The 21,131-nt window shown below is 36.7% G+C and overlaps 1 protein-coding gene across 21 annotated transcripts in view; it reads right to left on the bottom strand.

The window, feature by feature from the left end:
• CEP128 (centrosomal protein 128) overlaps positions 1 to 21,131 on the bottom strand; it is a 465,504-nt gene that overhangs the window by 283,418 nt on the left and 160,955 nt on the right. For 17 of the 21 annotated variants that reach the window (XM_054449602.2, XM_054449600.2, XM_063651940.1 and 14 more), the window contains 2 exons: positions 17,062 to 17,412; positions 9,198 to 9,848 (listed from right to left, as the gene is read on the bottom strand). In XM_054449602.2, the coding sequence (XP_054305577.2) occupies positions 9,198 to 9,848; positions 17,062 to 17,412 (1,002 nt within the window). The remainder of the gene's footprint in view (positions 1 to 9,197; positions 9,849 to 17,061; positions 17,413 to 21,131) is intronic. The other 4 variants (XM_054449611.2, XM_054449607.2, XM_054449609.2 and 1 more) reach the window with 1 other exon arrangement.

Genomic DNA, 21,131 nt, shown 5'->3' on the forward strand with positions numbered 1-21,131 from the left:
AACTGCGTGGAAACTGAACAACCTGCTCCTGAATGACTACTGGGTACATAATGAAATGAAGGCAGAAATAAAGATGTTCTTTGAAACCAACAAGAACCAAGACACAACATACCAGAATCTCTGGGATGCATTCAAAGCAGTGTGTAGAGGGAAATTTATAGCACTAAATGCCCACAAGAGAAAGCAGGAAAGATCCAAAATTGACACCCTAACATCACAATTAAAAGAACTAGAAAAGCAAGAGCAAACACATTCAAAAGCTAGCAGAAGGCAAGAAATAACTAAAATCAGAGCAGAACTGAAGGAAATAGAGACACAAAAAACCCTTCAAAAAATAAATGAATCCAGGAGCTGGTTTTTTGAAAGGATCAACAAAATTGATAGACTGCTAGCAAGATTAATAAAGAAAAAAAGAGAGAAGAATCAAATTGATGCCATAAAAAATGATAAAGGGGATATCACCACCGATCCCACAGAAATACAAACTACCATCAGAGAATATTACAAACACCTCTACGCAAATAAACTAGAAAATCTAGAAGAAATGGATAAATTCCTCACCACATACACCCTCCCAAGACTAAACCAGGAAGAAGTTGAATCTCTGAATAGACCAATAACAGGAGCTGAAATTGTGGCAATAATCAATAGCTTACCAACCAAAAAAAGTCCAGGACCAGATGGGTTCACAGCCGAATTCTACCAGAGGTACAAGGAGGAGCTGGTACCATTCCTTCTGAAACTATTCCAATCAATAGAAAAAGAGGGAATCCTCCCTAACTCATTTTATGAGGCCAGCATCATCCTGATACCAAAGCCTGGCAGAGACACAACCAAAAAAGAGAATTTTAGACCAATATCCTTGATGAACATTGATGCAAAAATCCTCAATAAAATACTGGCAAACAGAATCCAGCAGCACATCAAAAAGCTTATCCACCATGATCAAGTGGGCTTCATCCTTGGGATGCAAGACTGGTTCAATATACGCAAATCAATAAATGTAATCCAGCATATAAACAGAACCAAAGACAAAAACCACATGATTATCTCAATAGATGCAGAAAAGGCCTTTGACAAAATTCAACAACGCTTCATGCTAAAAACTCTCAATAAATTAGGTATTGATGGGACGTATCTCAAAATAATAAGAGCTATTTATGACAAACCCACAGCCAATATCATGCTGAATGGGCAAAAACTGGAAGCATTCCCTTTGAAAACTGGCACAAGACAGGGATGCCCTCTCTCACCACTTCTATTCAACATAGTGTTGGAAGTTCTGGCCAGGGCAATTAGGCAAGAGAAGGAAATCAAGGGCATTCAATTAGGAAAAGAGGAAGTCAAATTGTCCCTGTTTGCAGATGACATGATAGTATATCTAGAAAACCCCATTGTCTCAGCCCAAATTCTCCTTAAGCTGATAAGCAACTTCAGCAAAGTCTCAGGATACAAAATCAACGTACAAAAATCACAAGCATTCTTATACATCAATAACAGACAAACAGAGAGCCAAATCATGAGTGAACTCCCATTCACAATTGCTTCAAAGAGAATAAAATACCTAGGAATCCAACTTACAAGGGATGTGAAGGACCTCTTCAAGGAGAACTACAAACCACTGCTCAAGGAAATAAAAGAGGATACAAACAAATGGAAGAACATTCCATGCTCATGGGTAGGAAGAATCAATATCATGAAAATGGCCATCCTTCCCAAGGTAATTTACAGATTCAATGCCAACCCCATCAAGTTACCAATGACTTTCTTCACAGAATTGGAAAAAACTACTTTAAAGTTCATATGGAACCAAAAAAGAGCCCGCATCGCCAAGTCAATCCTAAGCCAAAAGAACAAAGCTGGAGGCATCACACTACCTGACTTCAAACTATACTACAAGGCTACAGTAACCAAAACAGCATGGTACTGGTACCACAACAAAGATATAGATCAATGGAACAGAACAGAGCCGTCAGAAATAATGCCACATATCTACAACTATCTGATCTTTGACAAACCTGACTAAAACAAGAAATGGGGAAAGGATTCCCTATTTAATAAATGGTGCTGGGAAAACTGGCTAGCCATATGTAGAAAGCTGAAACTGGATCCCTTCCTTACACCTTATACAAAAATCAATTCAAGATGGATTAAAGACTTAAATGTTAGACCTAAAACCATAAAAACCCTAGAAGAAAACCTAGGCATTACCATTCAGGACATAGGCATGGGCAAGGACTTCATGTCTAAAACACCAAAAGCAATGGCAACAAAAGCCAAAATTGACAAATGGGATCTAATTAAACTAAAGAGCTTCTGCACAGCAAAGGAAACTACCATCAGAGTGAACAGGCAACCTACAAAATGGGAGAAAATTTTTGCAACCTACTCATCTGACAAAGGGCTAATATCCAGAATCTACAATGAACTCCAAGAAATTTACAAGAAAAAAACAAACAACCCCATCAAAAAGTGGGTGAAGGACATGAACAGACGCTTCTCAAAAGAAGACATTTATGCAGCCAAAAAACACATGAAAAAATGCTCACCATCACTGGCCATCAGAGAAATGGAAATCAAAACCACAATGAGATACCATCTCACACCAGTTAGAATGGCAATCATTAAAAAGTCAGGAAACAACAGGTGCTGGAGAGGATGTGGAGAAATAGGAACACTTTTACACTGTTGGTGGGACTGTAAACTAGTTCAACCCTTGTGGAAGTCAGTGTGGCGATTCCTCAGGGATCTAGAACTAGAAATTCCATTTGACCCAGCCATCCCATTACTGGGTATATACCCAAAGGACTATAAATCATGCTGCTATAAAGACACATGCACACATATGTTTATTGCAGCATTATTCACAATAGCAAAGACTTGGAACCAACCCAAATGTCCAACAATGATAGACTGGATTAAGAAAATGTGGCACATATACACCATGGAATACTATGCAGCCATAAAAAATGATGAGTTCATGTCCTTTGTAGGGACATGGATGAAATTGGAAATCATCATTCTCAGTAAACTATTGCAAGAACAAAAAACCAAACACCGCATATTCTCACTCATAGGTGGGAATTGAACAATGAGAACACATGGACACAGGAAGGGGAACATCACACTTCGGGGACTGTTGTGGGGTGGGGGAAGGGGGGAGGGATAGCATTGGGAGATATACCTAATGCTAGATGACGAGTTGGTGGGTGCAGCGCACCAGCATGGCACATGTATACATATGTAACTTACCTGCACATTGCGCACATGTACCATAGAGCCTAAAGTATAATAATAATAATAATAATAATAATAAAGAAAAAAACAAACATAAAAAGAGAAAAAATAAATAAATAAAAAAATAAAAACCAACTGGGTGCAACTAGAAATGCTAACAAAACACACCTACCAGTTGCTAACAGTCTGTAAGCAATCACATTTAATCTGTTTAAAATATATGCTTTAATGCCTAAAATATATGTTTCTTTTATTTTTATAAGTTTATTATATGAGTTTAATTAGGTATATAGGAACACAATCAATGGAAACAGTTTCCTGAAAGAAAGAAGTTTTGTGAGTTTTAGACAAAATCTTTATTTTATTTACCCCACAAAATTTACCTGAGAGCTGATGCCACATTAAATTAACAAAGAAATTGATTTTTTATGAGCAATCCTATATTCACAGCCCAAAATAAATTTACAAAATAAAATCTCTCATCAGGAAAATTGTTCAATTATGATTTTAAGTTTCAGTAGAATGCTTTTACTTTTCTTTATGTCCTAACAAAAGCATAGGTAAATACAAAGAATTCCCCCTAAGGTCTGCAGTATGCTGCAGCCAGCTCATAGAAACTGTCAAAAGCCAACTGGGCTCTTCTCTTCCCAACTTCACCCCTCTCCAGTGATGTCTCATTTGGTAGCTTGAAATCAGCCAAGAAAGGGGTATTCAGAACCACCAAACTTGGTAAATACTATAAATCAAGGGTTTTCCACCCACCAGAAGCTTGTTTTCGAATATTTATCAGCACACCAATGCTGAAGCTTGACTAACAACTTACTTATTGTTGTGGTTTTTATTACATTTATATTTCATTTCAGAATTTACAAAGTGATGTTTGTGCACAACAACCCAGTGATATAGAAGGACATTATTCCTATTTTAACAGTGAGGCATAAAAAGGTGAAATAACTTGACCAAGATCAAATGGTCAGCAAATGGCAAAAACACAGAACTCCAATCCTGCATCTTCTGAATCCAAAAAAAGGCTCTACAAAATGATTTTGTTGAAATTGCAATGAGGTAACAGACCAATATCCTGAAAATATTAACAGCAGATAGAGCATGTCATTAAAACATTTTAAATTTAAATTTAAAAATAGGTATGAGAGGGGTGATTCTAGATGGAGGAAAAAAATAGAACTAATTTGTACAGAGAAAAAATATGGATGGCTTATCAGAGCTTATTAGACTCAAAAATGTAATAAGTTCAAATGAAGCTGAAAGACACAGAAATACAACATTTATGGAGCTACTTGTCTAAAACTCCATTGTGTGCATAATTCAGTATATTACATCTCCTGTGATGGCCTTTGCTATCAACTCATCTTAATTAATATAAATAAGTTAAAAGTATAGATATATTAATAAAATAGCATGAAGTGGTGATTGTTCCTTAAGGGTAAATTGTTTGGTTTCAAAGGAAACTGCTGGGCTCACACAGTCTCTGGCCATTCTTCCAACTCTCGAGCAACTTCAATACCACATTAGGGAATAGCTTTAACACCCCTCCCAGATCTCAATCTTTCAAATTAAAAAAAAAAAAAAAGTCCAAATGTTTCAGAAGATCCGCAGAATGCTTATAAATTCTAAATTCTTTACACATAGGGAATTTACTAAAGCTTTGTTATCATCTCACAACAAATGAACTCAAAGCACTTCCTCAAAAAAAATGAGGAAATCAATTTTCCCACATTACATGGAGAAATCCAAACCAAACAGATTATAAAGCAAGTCAGGAGCAAATGCTCTGATTTCTAGCTTTTTCAACATTTCAACTTATATCCACTGAGTATCTTCTGTATGTCTGGAACATTATGCTAGACACCATAAGAGGATACAAAATGGCTTAGATCTAATGCCTGTCCCTCTGGAGACTTATGAACATGCAACAAACCAAAATACAAGGCAGCCTAAATGTGCTGTACCTGGGACACCAATAAAGACCTATGGAAACACAGAAGACCAAGAGATTAGCCCCACCTCAATTGAGATTTATTCCAACTTCAGTGGATCCATAAAAGAAGTAAAAAATTGGGCCTTAAAGGATTTAGCAGAATTCTTCTTCCCGCAGACTAGGAGGCCAATTCAGATAGAGAATGAGCAGTCAAAAGTATGCACAGAAATCTATATTTGTATAAGGAATGTTGGAAAGCATAAAAGGTAATGAATGGGCCAGGCACAGTGGCTCATGCCTGTAATCCCAGCACTTTGGGAGGCCAAGGCAGGGGGATCATGAGGTCAAGAGATCGAAACCATCTTGGCCAACATTGTGAAACCCCATCTCTACTAAAAATACAAAAATTAGCTGGGCGTGGTGGTGCGCCCCTGTAGTCCCAGCTACTCAGGAGGCTGAAGCAGGAGAATCACTTGAACCCGGGAGGCAGAAGCTGCAGTGAGCTGAGATCGCACCACTGCACTCCAACCTGGTAACAGAGAGAGACTCCGTCTCAAAAAAAAAAAAAAAGGTAAAAAAGGTAATGAATGTACATGAGTAAGGTAGAATCATTTCAAGGGGGGCTGGGCTGGAGTGGAGACTTTATTACAGAGACAGTAAATAATTAACAAAGGTTTTTCAGTAGAAAGTGACACACTCAGAAATATATTTTGGGAAAGGAAATCAGAGAGTATCTGGGGGGCTAAAGGAAGGGGTTGCAGATACAGAAAGGAACTAGAGGGAAGTAGGGAAGTTACTTAGAAGTATGGCTACGTTGCAAGTTAGCAGTCTGCATTCTGTTTTCTAGTATGACATATGATATATTGTCCATATGCCAATGTATCCATGAGCAAATGCAATTACTATTTCTCACTGAAGAATGCATATCTGAATGTGAGAATTATGGCCTTACAGAGATGATCTTGAACGTGCTCTAACTGAAAAAATTATTACTAACTCCTGACCATTGTGTTGATTATTATACAATCTAAATAATGGCGATAAGACATAAGCACTAGTGAGAAGGAAAGTTCTAGTTTCAACAACACTCTCAAGAAAACTGCAAGCTTCTTAAAACAAACCATTTCTCTATGCCATGCCAGTTTCTCCTAACAAATCATTACATGCTTGTCCTCATGCAAAAACCCTGCCTTCCTTTCACATCACACTATTTCTCATCAACCCCCTCTACCTTGCTGGCAACAGCTGACTGACCAGTCACCCTCTTCACTGTGGTTTTTGGCATGTGACCAATTAATGCCTTCACAATAGTATCTTAAATAGGCAAGTGTCCGTCCCACAGGATAACTTCAAAGTTATTTGACCTGTTCTTTCCCAACTACCTTCACCAACATCGCACAATAGCAACCACTGCGTGACCACACCTTAGACCTTAACTCTGAAAATTCTTATATTGCACTTCCTGACCAAATCAGCAACCTCTGACTGCAGATTTTTATCCTTCAGCTTTCTCATTCCTTTGCCCACAATCTTTGTTCTTCAATGTTAGCCACATGGAAGTACTTTACATGCTCCTAGACTAGTCTCGTTCAGTTTGTACCAGTCTTCATACCAGTTTTCATCTTCACTGCTCCTAATTTCTTGCTGCACTACTGTCCTATTCTACTTCAGAGAGAAGAAAGGCTATCAGTCAAGATTCACATCAATTTCCCCAGATCATCCCTACCAACTTACCCAATCTTACTGGTTTCCTCTGAATCCTTCAGAGGAAAGATGCCTTGTCTCCTGTTGAATGCTATATACTCTTATTTTTTATCAAATCCCCTCACATCTCCTCATGTACTTTCTCCATCAACCTCTGTTGAATGGAATGAAGGCTTTTTATACTTCTTCTTTCAGCTTGCCTGTCACATTTATCACTCTTGATTATAACTTTCTTAAAATGTCTTACCTGGGTTTCCAAGACATCATTCTCTTCTGATTCTCCTCCTATCTGTCATATGGCCTTTTATTTTTATTTGCTAGGCCCTTTTAGTAAATTCTTTCCTTAAAACATTAGTGTTTGAGAGTCTCATCCTCTTTTTATTCCCTGCACAATCTCATCCAAATCCCATGATATCAACTACCACCCAAGAGTTAACTGGCTCCGAAATATTTTACTCTAATCTCAATTTCTCCCTCAACTCTTGACCCTACTAATTATTATGTACTAATTATGTACTAATCTGTTCCACCTAGACTTTCTTGGTTAAGCTTAAAGTCCCTCCCCCAACACAATATGCTAAAAAACAACAACAACAAAAACAAACTAGATTTGCCACTGTTCTCTTCAAATCTTCTATTCTGTCTGTATTCTCTATGTTGGCAATAGCATCATTATCCACCTAATCCCCCAAAGTCATTACCTACCTGTCCTTGAGTCTAAACTTTTTTCCAGACTAGCAAAGCAGTTAAGAACATAGTTAATTACCTGAGTTCAAATCCTTTCCCTACCACTCTCCTGCTGTAAGACCGTGGGCAAATTACTTAACCTTCTGTGTCCCAATTTCCTCATCAGGGAGAAAACAATACCACACAATCTGCAGGGTGAGGTGGGTATTAAATGATTAACACTTGTAAAGTTCTTAGAGTAGTGACCGGCACAAAATGTTGAAAAACTGATTGCTGGTAGTATTGATATTGTCACAGCCAATCAATCAACATGTAATATATATTTTATTTTCTATAAGTTCAGCTCTTCTCCATATCCCTAATTCTACTTTTGTTTATATATTCATCAACTCTAAAAGATTACTATTGCATAGTTCATCAACATTAAAATGTGTATCTTCCACATTTGACCATCTCTGACCTGGGAGTTCCTACACTTGATAGCATATCATGGTTTCATAGGCAGGAGGCAGCATTTTTATTTCTTAGGAGCATATGCATCTAGTAATAACAGCAATGATGCATCTTATAAGGTGTCTTAGGTTTAATGAAATATAATAAGGGTCTTTTACCTATTTTAGCCTCCATTCTGACCCGCCAATCCCAACTGAAGACCCCAAATCCACTAATGCCAGAAGGCTATCTAGGACTGGGGAAGGACTCATAGAATAGCTATATCATTTTACAGATGTCAGCTATTTCAGTATCATTTCATCTTGCATCATAAGCATTTTGAAAGTAGTAGTTGCATTTCAAAGACTTTTGAAAAACGTTATAATTAACCTTCGAAGATTTATCCATTCATTCATTCGCCTATTCAATAGATATTTACAATGTTCCAAAAAACTGTTATAGGCACTGGGGATACAGCTAGAAGCAAAACAGACTAAAATCCCTATCCTCAGAGAGTCTTCCTTTCAATAAAGGGAGATTAAAAAATAAATAATATGGAATCTATATCATATGACAAGCGTTATGAAAAAAAAAAAAAAAGACAGGAAGAGAAACAGATTTATCACACTCCTGACAATCATGTTATAAAATGATTGTCCTGCATGGTGATAATGCTAATAACATTAGACCTTAGAAACATTTCCTCAAATGCAAGATCCCAATTAGGCATTTACCCAGGCAACTTTGATTTGGAAAAGAAGGAGTAAATCTCGAAAGCCTTGGGTTTACACAGCCCATAAGCTGATCCATTTTAGTTACCATACTAATAAGGACTGCGGTTATAGCTTCTCTGGCCTTGACGAGTCTTTGCCTTTTATATTTTAGGAGGTCATAAATGTTGAATGAGGGCACGTTTCAGGTCCACGACTTACTGCCACCTCTGCCTTTCCTGAACTCCCCAAACAGCTAAACGTTCTTTATAAAGGGCTTCAATGCTCTGAAATAGGTGCTCCCAGGTGGCTGTTATAACTCATTTCAACCTGGCTGAACAGGCATGAATAAGCCTCTTTATTGTTGGTTTTGTCTTCCCTTCAGTGCTTGGGAATACAGAATGATCTCTAAAAGTTTATACTTTATTAACTTCATGAGCCACTAGAAAAATTCCTTCAGTATCATCAGGATAATTCAGCAGAGGTACCTTCAGAGTCCTGATATGATTCTCAGCCTCACTCTTTTCTTTCTTAAAGTGCTTCATAAGCTCCTGGATATTCTGTTCATGTTTTGTTTTCACACTCTGCAATGATGATGTGAGATCTTTCAGCTCCCTCTGGTGCACATCTCGTTCCAGCTTTAACTGTGTGATGATTGTAGCTGTTTCTTCATCCCTGGATTTTGCCTGTGCAGTGAGGTCAGAAAGGTCCTTAAGCACTGCTTTCTTGGCTCTCTCTTCCTCGGCCAATTTATTAGCAAGATCTGCTCGGATGGCACTCAGGTCCTTGATGGACTCTTGCATCTCAAGAAGTTTAGCTTTGTCCTGGGCCTGGCTCTTCTTGAGCTCTGCAATTTCTTCCTCCAAGTGAGCTTTCTCAACTTTCATCTGGCTTTGGATCTTACCCTGCTTTTTCAATTCGTTTTCCAGTCTATGGATGGTATCCAGGGAATTCTTAACTTCCAATTCAAGGTCAACTTGATGAGACTTAATATCACGTAATTTCTCCTCCTTGGAGTGAAGCTCCTCCTCCTGAAGGGCACGCTTTGTTAGGACATCATTCAATTCCTTTCGAAGATTCTCTATTTGTTGTAATGCTGCATACAACTGGGTTTTCAATTCATCCTTTTCTTTTAAAATCTATCAGGTTAAGAATATGAAGCAAAAGAAAAAAATAAAAGTTACTGTAAAATTCACCATAGACTTTGCCAGTCAGCAAAACAATGTTTAACCCACAAGGAGAAAAAAAATTCATCAAATAATTTTTGTATTTTTCCCATTTTGTAATAAAAATACTTTTAGGCCAGAAAGGTGGGGGGAATATATAATTGTCCTGAAATAGCAACACAATGAAATATGTATTTCAAATTTTCATCACCAAAACTTATTTCAATCCATGGTCACAAATAATTATTTAAATGTAAGATAAAATTGAGCAAACAAATGGGGAAAGCAAAGACTCCCATTATAAAGAAAACTTACTAGAGGTTGAAATAATACAATATTACCTAAAATAATAATGATGTACATTCCAATAATACACTTTTAAAAAGGAGAAACTCCAAAACAGAGACGGAAAATAATATAGGGAAGCATGCAGATATAATATAAGAAAGTTTACGGTACATTCAGCCATTATTTTTAAAATATCAATGGTGACAAAACACCAATATGCAACTGGGAGCCTGGAAGCCCACAAAGATAGAAATGAGATTAAGTCAGGAAAGGCTGGGAAAGGGCTCAAGAGAAAAGTCAAGGGCCATCATTCTATGCCAGCCTCTCTATGATTTACATCGAAGGACAGAGGCCAAGGGTTAACTCTTCTGGCCTCTAATTCTCACCACCTAATCATTGCAAATAAAATAGTGGGCAGCCAAGGGAGCCAAGATTGTTTTCTATACAACACTGGCACCAAAGATAATCTCCGTGAAACAGGTGGGAAAAAAAGGAACCAATTAAGACTCATTTCAGAATTACAAATAATGAGTTAAAATGCAAATATTTGCAAGACATTTCTACACTTCACATTTTATACTTCAGTGTAAAACAATTTATGACAAAAATTTAATGAGTCAATCACTCCAAAAAAAAGTTTCCCCAATCCTGCTCAGTTTTAACTGAAAGAAAGAAAAGAGCACAAAGATAACATGAGAACTAATAAAAGGAGGTGAATAAGCAGTTGAGCTCTGACCAGAAAGAAGTGAATTTGATTTTCAGTTCAACCATGGGCAATTCTATGGCCTCAGGGAAATCATTTCTCTTACTAGAGAAAATAATAATAGCTATTTCATAAGACTGTGATGAAGATTAGTGAGAAAGGGGAAACAAAAAGTTGGAGTAGAATTTAAGTTCAAGGAAGTACTAGGGTCTCAGGGAGGTATTTATGCAAGGTAGTGATCAAAACTGTAAAAAGAGCCAGGCCCAGTGGCACATACCTATAATCCCAGCTATTTGGAAGGCTCAGGCAGGAAGATAGCTTAGGCTCAGGAGTTCGAGACCAGCCTGGGCAACATAGCAAGACCCCGTCTCTACTGTGAAAAGACGGGATAACTGAAGAGAAGGAACTCTGGAACACAGATGAAGGAGTTCACTTCCGAAAGAATGTAAGGTAGGAGAAATATAGATGAGCCTAAGGGTAGATGTATTATTTTTCTATTGCTTCATAACAATTTCCAACAGACTTGGTAGCTTAAAACAATACACATTTTTTATCTCACTGTTTCCAATAGGTTGAAAGGCCAAGCAAGGTATTCAGCTTAAGGTCTACTAAGACTAAAATCAAGGTATCAGCTGGCCAGGGCTCTTTTCTGGAGGTTCTGAGGAGAATCCATGTCCAAGCTCATTCAGGTTTCTGATAGAACTTGTTTCCATACAGTTGTAGGACTTTGGGTCCCCATTTCCTTGCTAGCTTTTGGTCAGCGATTATTCTGAACTTCTAGAAGCCAAACTTGTTCCTTGGCTCATGTACTCTGCCATCTTCAAAGCTTGAACAGCTTGATGAATCCTTCCCAAGCTCCAACTCTCTCTGACGTCCCCTTCTCTCAATAGCCAGAAAAAAAAAAAAAAAAAAAACTTCTATTGAGGGCTCATGTGATAAGATTAGGCCCATCCAGATAATGTGATCACAGGAGTAATGTCTTATCATATTCATAGGTTCCAGAAATTAGGGTGACTTCTTTGGGGAGGGTCATTCTACTTACCAAACTAGAGAACACAAAAATTGATAGAATCAAATTTGGGCTGTAAAGGTAGCATGGGAGGGACTGAGCGAGGGTAGGGACCTTCAATATAGTGATATATGTTTGAAGCAGATAACTTAGCCCCCTTGGCATGAGTTGAGAGACTTATAGGCAGTACTGAGGATTAAAATCACATTTTCATAATGAAGTCATACCATGTAAAGTGTCTTTAATTATGAAATATTATATCTTCCTGAAGTTGGATTAAAAAGCAAAGATATTTCTTTTTCTCACATAACAGTAAGTCCAGAGATAGGATGGTTCAAGAAGAATCCCTCAAAGCTCAGGCTCTGCTACTCTATAACTCTCCATCATTTGCTGTCTTTGCAATGTTCCAAGCTTCACACCAATGTCAATTCCTGAAAAGGGTGACAGCCACAGGGCAGACAGTCACAGACCATGTGGGTCAAGTTTGGAATTTCTTTGGCAATACAGATACTAAAAACTAAGCTCTGTTGATCTGATTCTGGTTAATTGCTTGCCTAGTAGCCACAGCTTAAGATTTTGTCTAGGCATTTTCTCTGAGTCTGAAAATGTCAATGTCTTTACTGCCATCTCAATACCCTGGACATACCCAGGGCCCTCACATGAATAGCCTTTATCTTGAGGCAAATCAAAACAGTGGAATTGGGTTCCCTTTGTCTGGCCAGGATCTTTTTTCTGTTTCCTGACTCCCTCTTGTGCTTGCACTAATTTCAGTTTGGATAAATAATTTGGCTTTTCCAAACCTAAAGGGTTCCAAATTATCAGACTCATAGGCAATTTGGATTATAGATTGCAGACTTCAGGCTCCCTACCTTAAACAAACAAACAGAAATGAACAAAACTCTCTGCTTTTAGACAGACCAGTTTCAACCTAAACTTGTCTTTCTCTTGTAAGACCTTACTGAAGGCTGAAATATGTACACAGCATACTCCAACATCCTAAAGTTTTCCTACCAGTCACTTAATACTATCCTCTTATTCACAGCATCAATGCCCCTAAATATGATTTCTGTTTAAACCAATTGCTTCCACCCACATAGCAAGGTTTACCAACTTTCCCTTTAGAACAATATGATCCTCTCTTGCCCCTTACCCTACTTCTCCTCTCAGTCAATCCTCCAATTTAGGTTATTTTACTTATAGCTCCTTATTTCTAGAACTCAAAGTTCATATAAACTTGAATTTCTTCTGCTGAGGGTAAGAGAAAATTCCAATCCGAAATGGCTTAACCCACAAGAAAATCATTCCAGGCAGAACTGCTCCAGACACAGTATGTCAAAGCTCTGGCTCCAGCTCTCTGCAATTTTGTACCTAGTGATGGTCTTACATTAATTATTGAATGGAATGGATAGGGGGAGGGAGGAGGTAACCACGAATACTATAGAACCCAACTGATATTTCTATGGAAGTTCTGCTGTTACTGTTAAGGAGAAGGAATGGAAAAAGTGGAAAGTCGGGTTGACTCCAGATTAGAAATCGGTAAAATGTATGAGGGAGAAGAAAGAAATTGAAGATGTGATGAGAACAACATCAAAGCAGCTTTCAATGAAGTCCAATGTGACGGGAAAAAACTGAATCCAGAAACTGGCTAGTAAACCAGAGGAATGTAGAAAGATCAAAATTGGGTATGAATAGTTAAAAAAGCTAGGGTGTAGGGAATAGAAGAATTATGAAAGATCAGAGACTGAGCTTTGGAACTGAAGGCTTGGACATGAAACAATTACAGATGAAGATAAAATTTAAACACAGAAATTAGACGCTGAAGTAGAATTATTTCAGTGACGGTCACTGTAAAATAAGACATTAGTGAATTATAAGGATACAGACTTCAGTAGGTTGCAGACTTGAACTTTGAAGGTACTAAGGATGACGGCAAGAATTAATGTCATAAAACAGGTTGATGCAAAGCCAAGTGCTAAAATCCTTGAGAAATGTAGGGGCATAAATGAAAAATAGCCAGCAGTCAAGAGCAAAAATGGGGAAAGAATGTTCTAACCAGGCAAACCAAGCTTCCAAAGAAGGGGCAAAAAAAAGATTACTGAAAGAAGGTCTGAAAATAGCTGTGCGAAGCCAAAAGAATGATACTATCTAAAACCATGGCAATTATAGAAACAAAAGCCAACTCCTCAAAGACCTGAACACAAAGTATTATATATACAGTTTGGTGTGTTTTTTTTTTTTTTAATTAACTAAAAGGTAGATGAGGGGCTTGCTCAATGTTTTTGTTGTTGTTGTTTTGTTTTGTTTTACCTGCATGTGAGGGAAAATGCAGGCAGATGGCTGGATTATACTAATACATACTCTAGCATTTCTTGAACTGTATGTGATAGGACTGCATATGCATTCAAAAAATCATACACTTTGGCACTGATCCTTCTTACCTTTAACCATTCAAAAATTCGGATTTTACAAGATAGCATATATTACATATAACTCTTTTTCTCTGTCAGCAAGAAGGAAATACACAGAAGGAATAGATGGTAATTTAAGATTCTTGAAGTCAAACACTATCAAGCAAAAAGCTCAATACATAAGCAAGCCAATTATTCTGCCAATTCAGCAGGGGAAACAAAACAAAACAAAACAACAACAACAACAAAAATCCCTAGGAAGTATTCCCATTATCCATATTAAAAAAGAATATGAAAAAAATTGGAAACATTCAGAAAAGCATATACTATGATTGGAATCCAATCTTTTCCTTTATCGTTTTCAAAGCACCAGTACAAACCAATGATTTCAAACAGTACCTTAAAAGAAAAAGAGAAGCAAAAATACCACAACTTACGACTAGATTATTTGTATCTATAAAGTTTTCGGTCTCCTAATATGTGTTACCTATATATCCCTGAAGTACACCACAATTCCCTGATGTAAATAACCATTTCATTGTCTTTGAGGAAAGTGTACAATTTGATCTGTCTGGGTTTTTTTTTTTTTTCCCTGCAGTGATATGCGATTTGATATTACACATCCTTCAGTAATGAAGTAGTTTTGTAATATGATATATATCTGATAATCCTACTAAGATTCCAGAAATGTAAAAAGCAGGAAAAAAGAAATAAATCCAAGAAATTTTTAAGAGGAAAAAAGCCTTTTGCCATTTTGTATATTTTTTCAGTAACAAATCTTAAAGCAGAAAATAAATTATGCTAGAAAAAGAGAACTGGTGGTAGACACAGAACCATACTGCAAATGTGAGGAGAGCATCATATGAGCATATAAAATGACTCAGTAAGGCTACTTATTAAGTAATTTATTCTTTAAGCCACAATATGTTATATTTGTAAATCAGTATAATTTTTATTTTAATACACCCTTCCAAAATACCTTGCAGTTACTTTTTGAAAATAATTAGCCCTAAAAATCAAAAAGAAAGTAGCTGTATTACAAATGTGTTAAGGTGGCTTTGTGATTTTATTAAGAATTAAATATCCCTTTGAAATAATATTCAGTAATATATTTTTAAAATTTTTTTCCAAAATTATTTACCGTGTATTTCCACATCACAGATTTACTGAGCACATTTCTTACTCTTTTTCCTTGAAAAACCATTGCTCTAACTGCAACATGCTGCATTAATTTTTAAGGCTTTTAAAGAAGAAATTACAATGCCTGCTGTGATAATTGTGTTACGACCCTAACTGTGGCAATCACTTCAAAATTGCTTCTTTGCTTATCATTAGTAATGCTAAGTGATAAAAATAATTGGATGTATTCTGGGAAATGATTGTTAAACAATTTTTAATATTCTGAAAACTCAACCTAGAAAAGTCTCAGCACCATGGACTGGAATTACTGTATGATAACATGGACCCTTCTAAATCTCTTCTAATTAAGTAAAATCTCCAAATGAGATTTTCAATCAATCAATTCCCTCAACCACTCCTCTCGCTAGCTACCTACCTACCTTACAGTCAGGCTCATTGAGCCAGTTGCCAGCTCAGGCTGACAACAGAATAATCAAGACAGAGCAATTTCCTGGGATCAGATCAGTTCAGACACAAGTCTGAAAGCTTTAGAACTGCTTTACTTCAGGGCAACCAGCCACCCAGTATGTGTCAGATGGGTTAAAATGAAAAGCAATCCACAGTGAGTGCAAAATGATCATTTCTTTCATCTTCTATATGTCCAAGAAATTCATATGTAAAAGATAAAGCATCTTTTCCATGACAGCTCATCTGAAATAAGCATCTGTCACTCTTAAATGCTGAAAATTGATTTTATAAATATAATGCCCTACATTTTGTTTTCTTTTCAAAGAAAGTCAACTTATCCAAATGATTATTCTTTTGGAATGTACAGAGTTCTCGACAAGTGACAAATGACAAAGCACAAACGATAAACCAAGAATAAACATGGATAAAAATCAATCACAACTTTCCTGCTTATTATCTTATAAACATCTGGGTTTAATTCAACCCAAAGATATATCAGATGAGAATCAACATAGGAGCATAAAATCCATTTAAAGTAACTGATTATACAAGAGAAAAGATAATGTGAAATGCATACATAGATCAGTGAAATGTGTTTTGTTGCTATCAAAAGGGCATAAAAGCAAAGTCTTGAAGAGGGTTGTGATCCCATAACACTGCTCAGTCAGTGAGATCCTCAGTGTCATGCATTTAAGTAAGCCCATTACAGTTGCTGCCAGTAAATGGCCCTAGTAACTACTGCATTTTTTAAATGCTTCTTTCTCACCAATACCTAGTTGAAAATATATAAATAAATGAGATTTTAAAATACATGCATTGGGAGGAAAGTTGTGTGAAAATAACAAAGATTTAGTAATTTTTTTTCCATTGGAATATTAGAAGATTAAACAATAATTCAATTTAACCTACTGGTTAATTGTAAGTAAACTTACACCTAAACTGGGGCAAGGGGTACATCTATTTATGGGCCAACTCTGAAAAGCCACGTAATATTAAACTATGAAAAGGCTTAAGTAAAAAATATTTAAAAATTAACTTTTGTACTTTGAAACAGCCAAGACATAAGGATTCTTCTATCAAGGACATATTGATTATATGCACAGTATGGCACTCAAGTGTTTTTTCAAAGGATCGATGAATGAATGGTTGGGTCACATTGAAAACCGTTCCTTAGGAATGTGGCTTTTATACCTGATTATTCTTGCCTGTCAGTTCATCAACAGTTTCAGATTGTTTCTCCAACGCTCGCTCTAACTTCTTATGTTTAAGCTTCCACTGCCTAATGGATTCTTGAGCTTTCAGTTTCAGGTCTTCCCTCCTCTTCTCCGCCTCCTCTTTCAGAGCCTCTGACTGCTGGAGCTCACTGAGGTACTGCTCAGCCTGCTTGGTTGCATCCTCCGCATGGCGAGTCAGCTCTGAGATCTGAAGGTCAGCATGCTTACGCTCGGCCTCACATGTGTCAAAGTGATTCTGGATCTCCTTAAGTCGATCCAACATCTGCAGTTGCTGTTTTTCCCCATTCTCTAGTTCACGTGTTAAATTCTAGGAATAAAGCATGCAAAACATTAGGAACAAATCCTTGTCAAAATTGGGTGTGTAGCATATCATCAAACAAGAATCTCTAATGTCACTGAAATGGAAATCATCTGTATTAAAATTCATTAGCAATCAATTTAGAAAATATGAGTCCTTTTCTTTGTATTTTACAACCACATTAGTTGGGAATAATTTTTTATATAAATATTCCCTCTTTCTTGGACTATTTTATTATCCAAAAAGGGAAAATATGTGTTTCCAATTGACTGTCACTAAAATAGAAGGCACTTTTGAAGCAAACAATGTGCATTACTTTAGTAACAACCTAGTGTTTTGTCCAGCTGAAGAAATATCGATGTTTTAAAATTTGTCAGGTTATCAGAGAACTATTAGTAGCAATCATATATAACATTTTGCCTTCTGGCAGCAAAACAAAATTATAATAAAAAAATAAGTAACAATAAAGTGACAGAAACATCAGTATAGATAACATTATATTAGGTTCCCAATAAAGTGTTTATACATTATTTCCAGATAAACCAACATAATATTATACATTGAAGCGCTTATCTCAAGCTGATATGAATCACTATAGTACAGATTTATAAATATATTTAATTTAACTTTATTTTGAATATTTCTCTAATCAAGAAAAAAACCTTCAGTCTAGCTTCCCTAAAGCCAGGATGGTGATTATATATTTGGAAATTACACTAAATCATCATGATTAATACATATTTTAAGAATAAGTAAATATCTATTTTAAGTTTAAAAATGAGAAGATATTGTTTTATGCAAGTTTATACAAATAAAATAATCATTAACATTAAGCCATTAAAGAATCATTAACATTAAGCCACTTTTGTAAATCTTTGTAAGAAAGTGATAAATTCAGAAATAAAGCACTCACAATGAGTCACATAAGCTGCCCCTCCTGAGCCTTAGTTTCCAAATACTTAGCGGCAACAAAAGTAACATAAAAAGGTCATGTGTCCAAATAAGAATGGGTTCAAGCGGTTGGAATGAGGCTGTGAGTTGGATAAACAATAAATAACATCTCCACTGTACTAAGGTCCGGACAAATGAAACTAGAAACATTTACCAAGCTCCTTTGGCCCCAACAGCAGAGTTTCCAGGTCCAGATTCTATGATCTATGGCTCAAATACGGTTAAATATAATTTCCCTCATGATTAAAATCATGGTTTGACATTATGGCAAACATTTTTTTAAATGCCTCAAAAACAAACTTCATTTTCTGGGCAACAGGTTTGCATTTGTCCAGTTTGCTAAATTCAATGTAGCCTGGAAGACGCTTCATCCACCCAAATGGTAAATTGAGAACTGTGTACTTGTGTGTGTATAAAATTCTAAAATAAGATGAGAAAACCCTTGTAATTGTGGTTTACCTTTTGCTCTTATTCTAAAAGTTTTACCAATATGCTAGAAATCAACTTGATTAACAAGCAGCAATCAAGTGATTCCTGATCAAAAGAGAAATGGAACTGATTTTTCTTTTCAACAAATACTTGGAAAGAAAGTGGTTATACTTCCTGTTCATCAAACATATGGTTTATAGAAATATTAATAGGACATAGTTTTAATACCAGAGAAGCTAACTCTAATTAGGGAGGTATTCTCACTAACCACTAAATTATACTAGATAGTCCTAGGTGCTAAAACATGATGGAGAGTTACCTAAAGGGGTCTATAGACTATAATGTGGCTGCAGAGAGTCTCCCATCCCATAGGAGGTGATGTATAAACTGAGATTTAAAAGAAAAGGAGCTAGCAATAATAATCAAATAACTATGACTGTGACTGAAATGCATTGAGTACTCGAGTTATACCAAAGATTGAATGCTGTATATGAATTACCTCATTCAATCCCAACACAAATCTAAAATGAGACAATATTATCCCCATTTCAGCGAAAAGTAACCAACATTTGCTGCAGTTAATAACTTGCTCAAGATCACAGAGCTAATAAGTGAGGACATAGGGATTTGGACCTGGATACTCTGCTTCTAGAGCCCATGTTATCAACCTATTGCTAAACTTCCCGATTCTCAGATGACCCCAACTCTATGCCTCTTCAGTCACCCACTGCCATGGTTTTATCTTGGTGTTTTTATCAGAACTGCCACCTTTAAAGCAAGAGGTTCCTCACTCCACCCTCTTCCCATAACTCTGGATTTAATTACCAATCTAATCGGCTATTAAGCCCTCTTCCTTCTGTGTTATCTGTGCTTCATTGTCAAGGAGATGACCACTCCCTTGAGATTTCTTTTGCTAGCTTTAAATCCTGGCTCTCTAACCCAAACACTATATTTTTTCACTTTAGCCAATCTCTTGCTTACACCTAGACTCCCTCTTTAAACTGTTCATTCACTGAACATAAACAACAAAACCAGCAACTCTAGGTGAACTTAAAAAATTCCTAATTCCTACATCGGGTTGAGTCCTGTAAGAAAAATCACACAGGACTATCAGTTGATGTGATCACACAGAGAGTCAACTCATTGGCACCCAGAAAGTCTTCCACATGCCTTAACCCAGCTCACTCAAGGGCCATTATTACAAAAAGTCTCATCTCTGACACTACCATTTTTACCCTTGGTTTTAGTATGTACTATAGCTCCTCCTTCAGAAGTAAAATTGGGCAGGCAGTTAATGCAGGATACCCCAAATATGTCCTACTTGTAGTATTTTAAAATTTACCAATGGTCAATTTCTTCTCTTTTCCAGCCTGCAAAGAAAGGGGATTCTTCCTTAGACAAATAGCCTATCTCTGCGATTTTCCTACCTGACTATTCTGCTTTACTTCTCTCATCTCAAAAACTAACAGTAAAGATTTTAAAAAATAAAGAAAAGAAAAACAACACCAACAAAAGCACTTTCCTCAATCCTACATTATCTTCTACCCAGTACCATGTACTCATTTTCCTCTTAAGCCAAGATCCTGGAAAGAGTAGTCCATACTTGATGCCCCCACAACCTTATTTCAGTTCACTTGGTTCACTACATCTGGTTTCCATCATACTATGAAAACAGCTCTCATCAAGACCCCCAAAGATCACCTACAGCCAAATACAATAACTCTTTAAAAATCTTACTTTGGGAGGCCGAGGTGGGTGGATCACTTGAGCCCAGGAGTTCGAGACCAGCCTGGGCAACATAGCAAAACCCCTGTCTCTACTAAAAACACAAAAATTAGTTGGGTATGGTGGCACACACCTATAATCCCAGCTACTCAGGAGGCTGAGGCATAAGAACAGCTTGAACCCAGGAGGTGGAGTTTGCAGTGAGCTGAGCTTCCGCCACTGCACTACAGCCTAGGCCACACAGCGAGATTCAGTCCAAAAAAAAAAAAAAATTTCCTTCACCTAGTTTCCTTGTAGCATGTGATGCCATTAATAACCCCTTGCTCATTCTAACTCTCTACTTCCTTAACTTTTGTAATACTACTTCTCACTAGTTCTCTATCTTCTTCTTCTTCTTCTTTCATAATCTCCTTTCCTAAGTCTCTTCTACCATTTAGCCTCTTAAATCTAAATAACTCTATAAAGTTCCAGTATTATGCATCATCCCACCTACACAATACTCTTGGTAGATGAGTATTTAGGTAGACAGATAGTAGGTATTAGTGACTCCTACATTCAGAAGCCATACTAACCCTCATCTCCAGACTTTCAAATATCTAATGGCTTCATAACTTTCTACACTT

The sequence above is a fragment of the Pongo pygmaeus genome, chromosome 15, assembly GCF_028885625.2.
Source record: "Pongo pygmaeus isolate AG05252 chromosome 15, NHGRI_mPonPyg2-v2.0_pri, whole genome shotgun sequence".
NCBI lineage: Eukaryota > Metazoa > Chordata > Mammalia > Primates > Hominidae > Pongo > Pongo pygmaeus.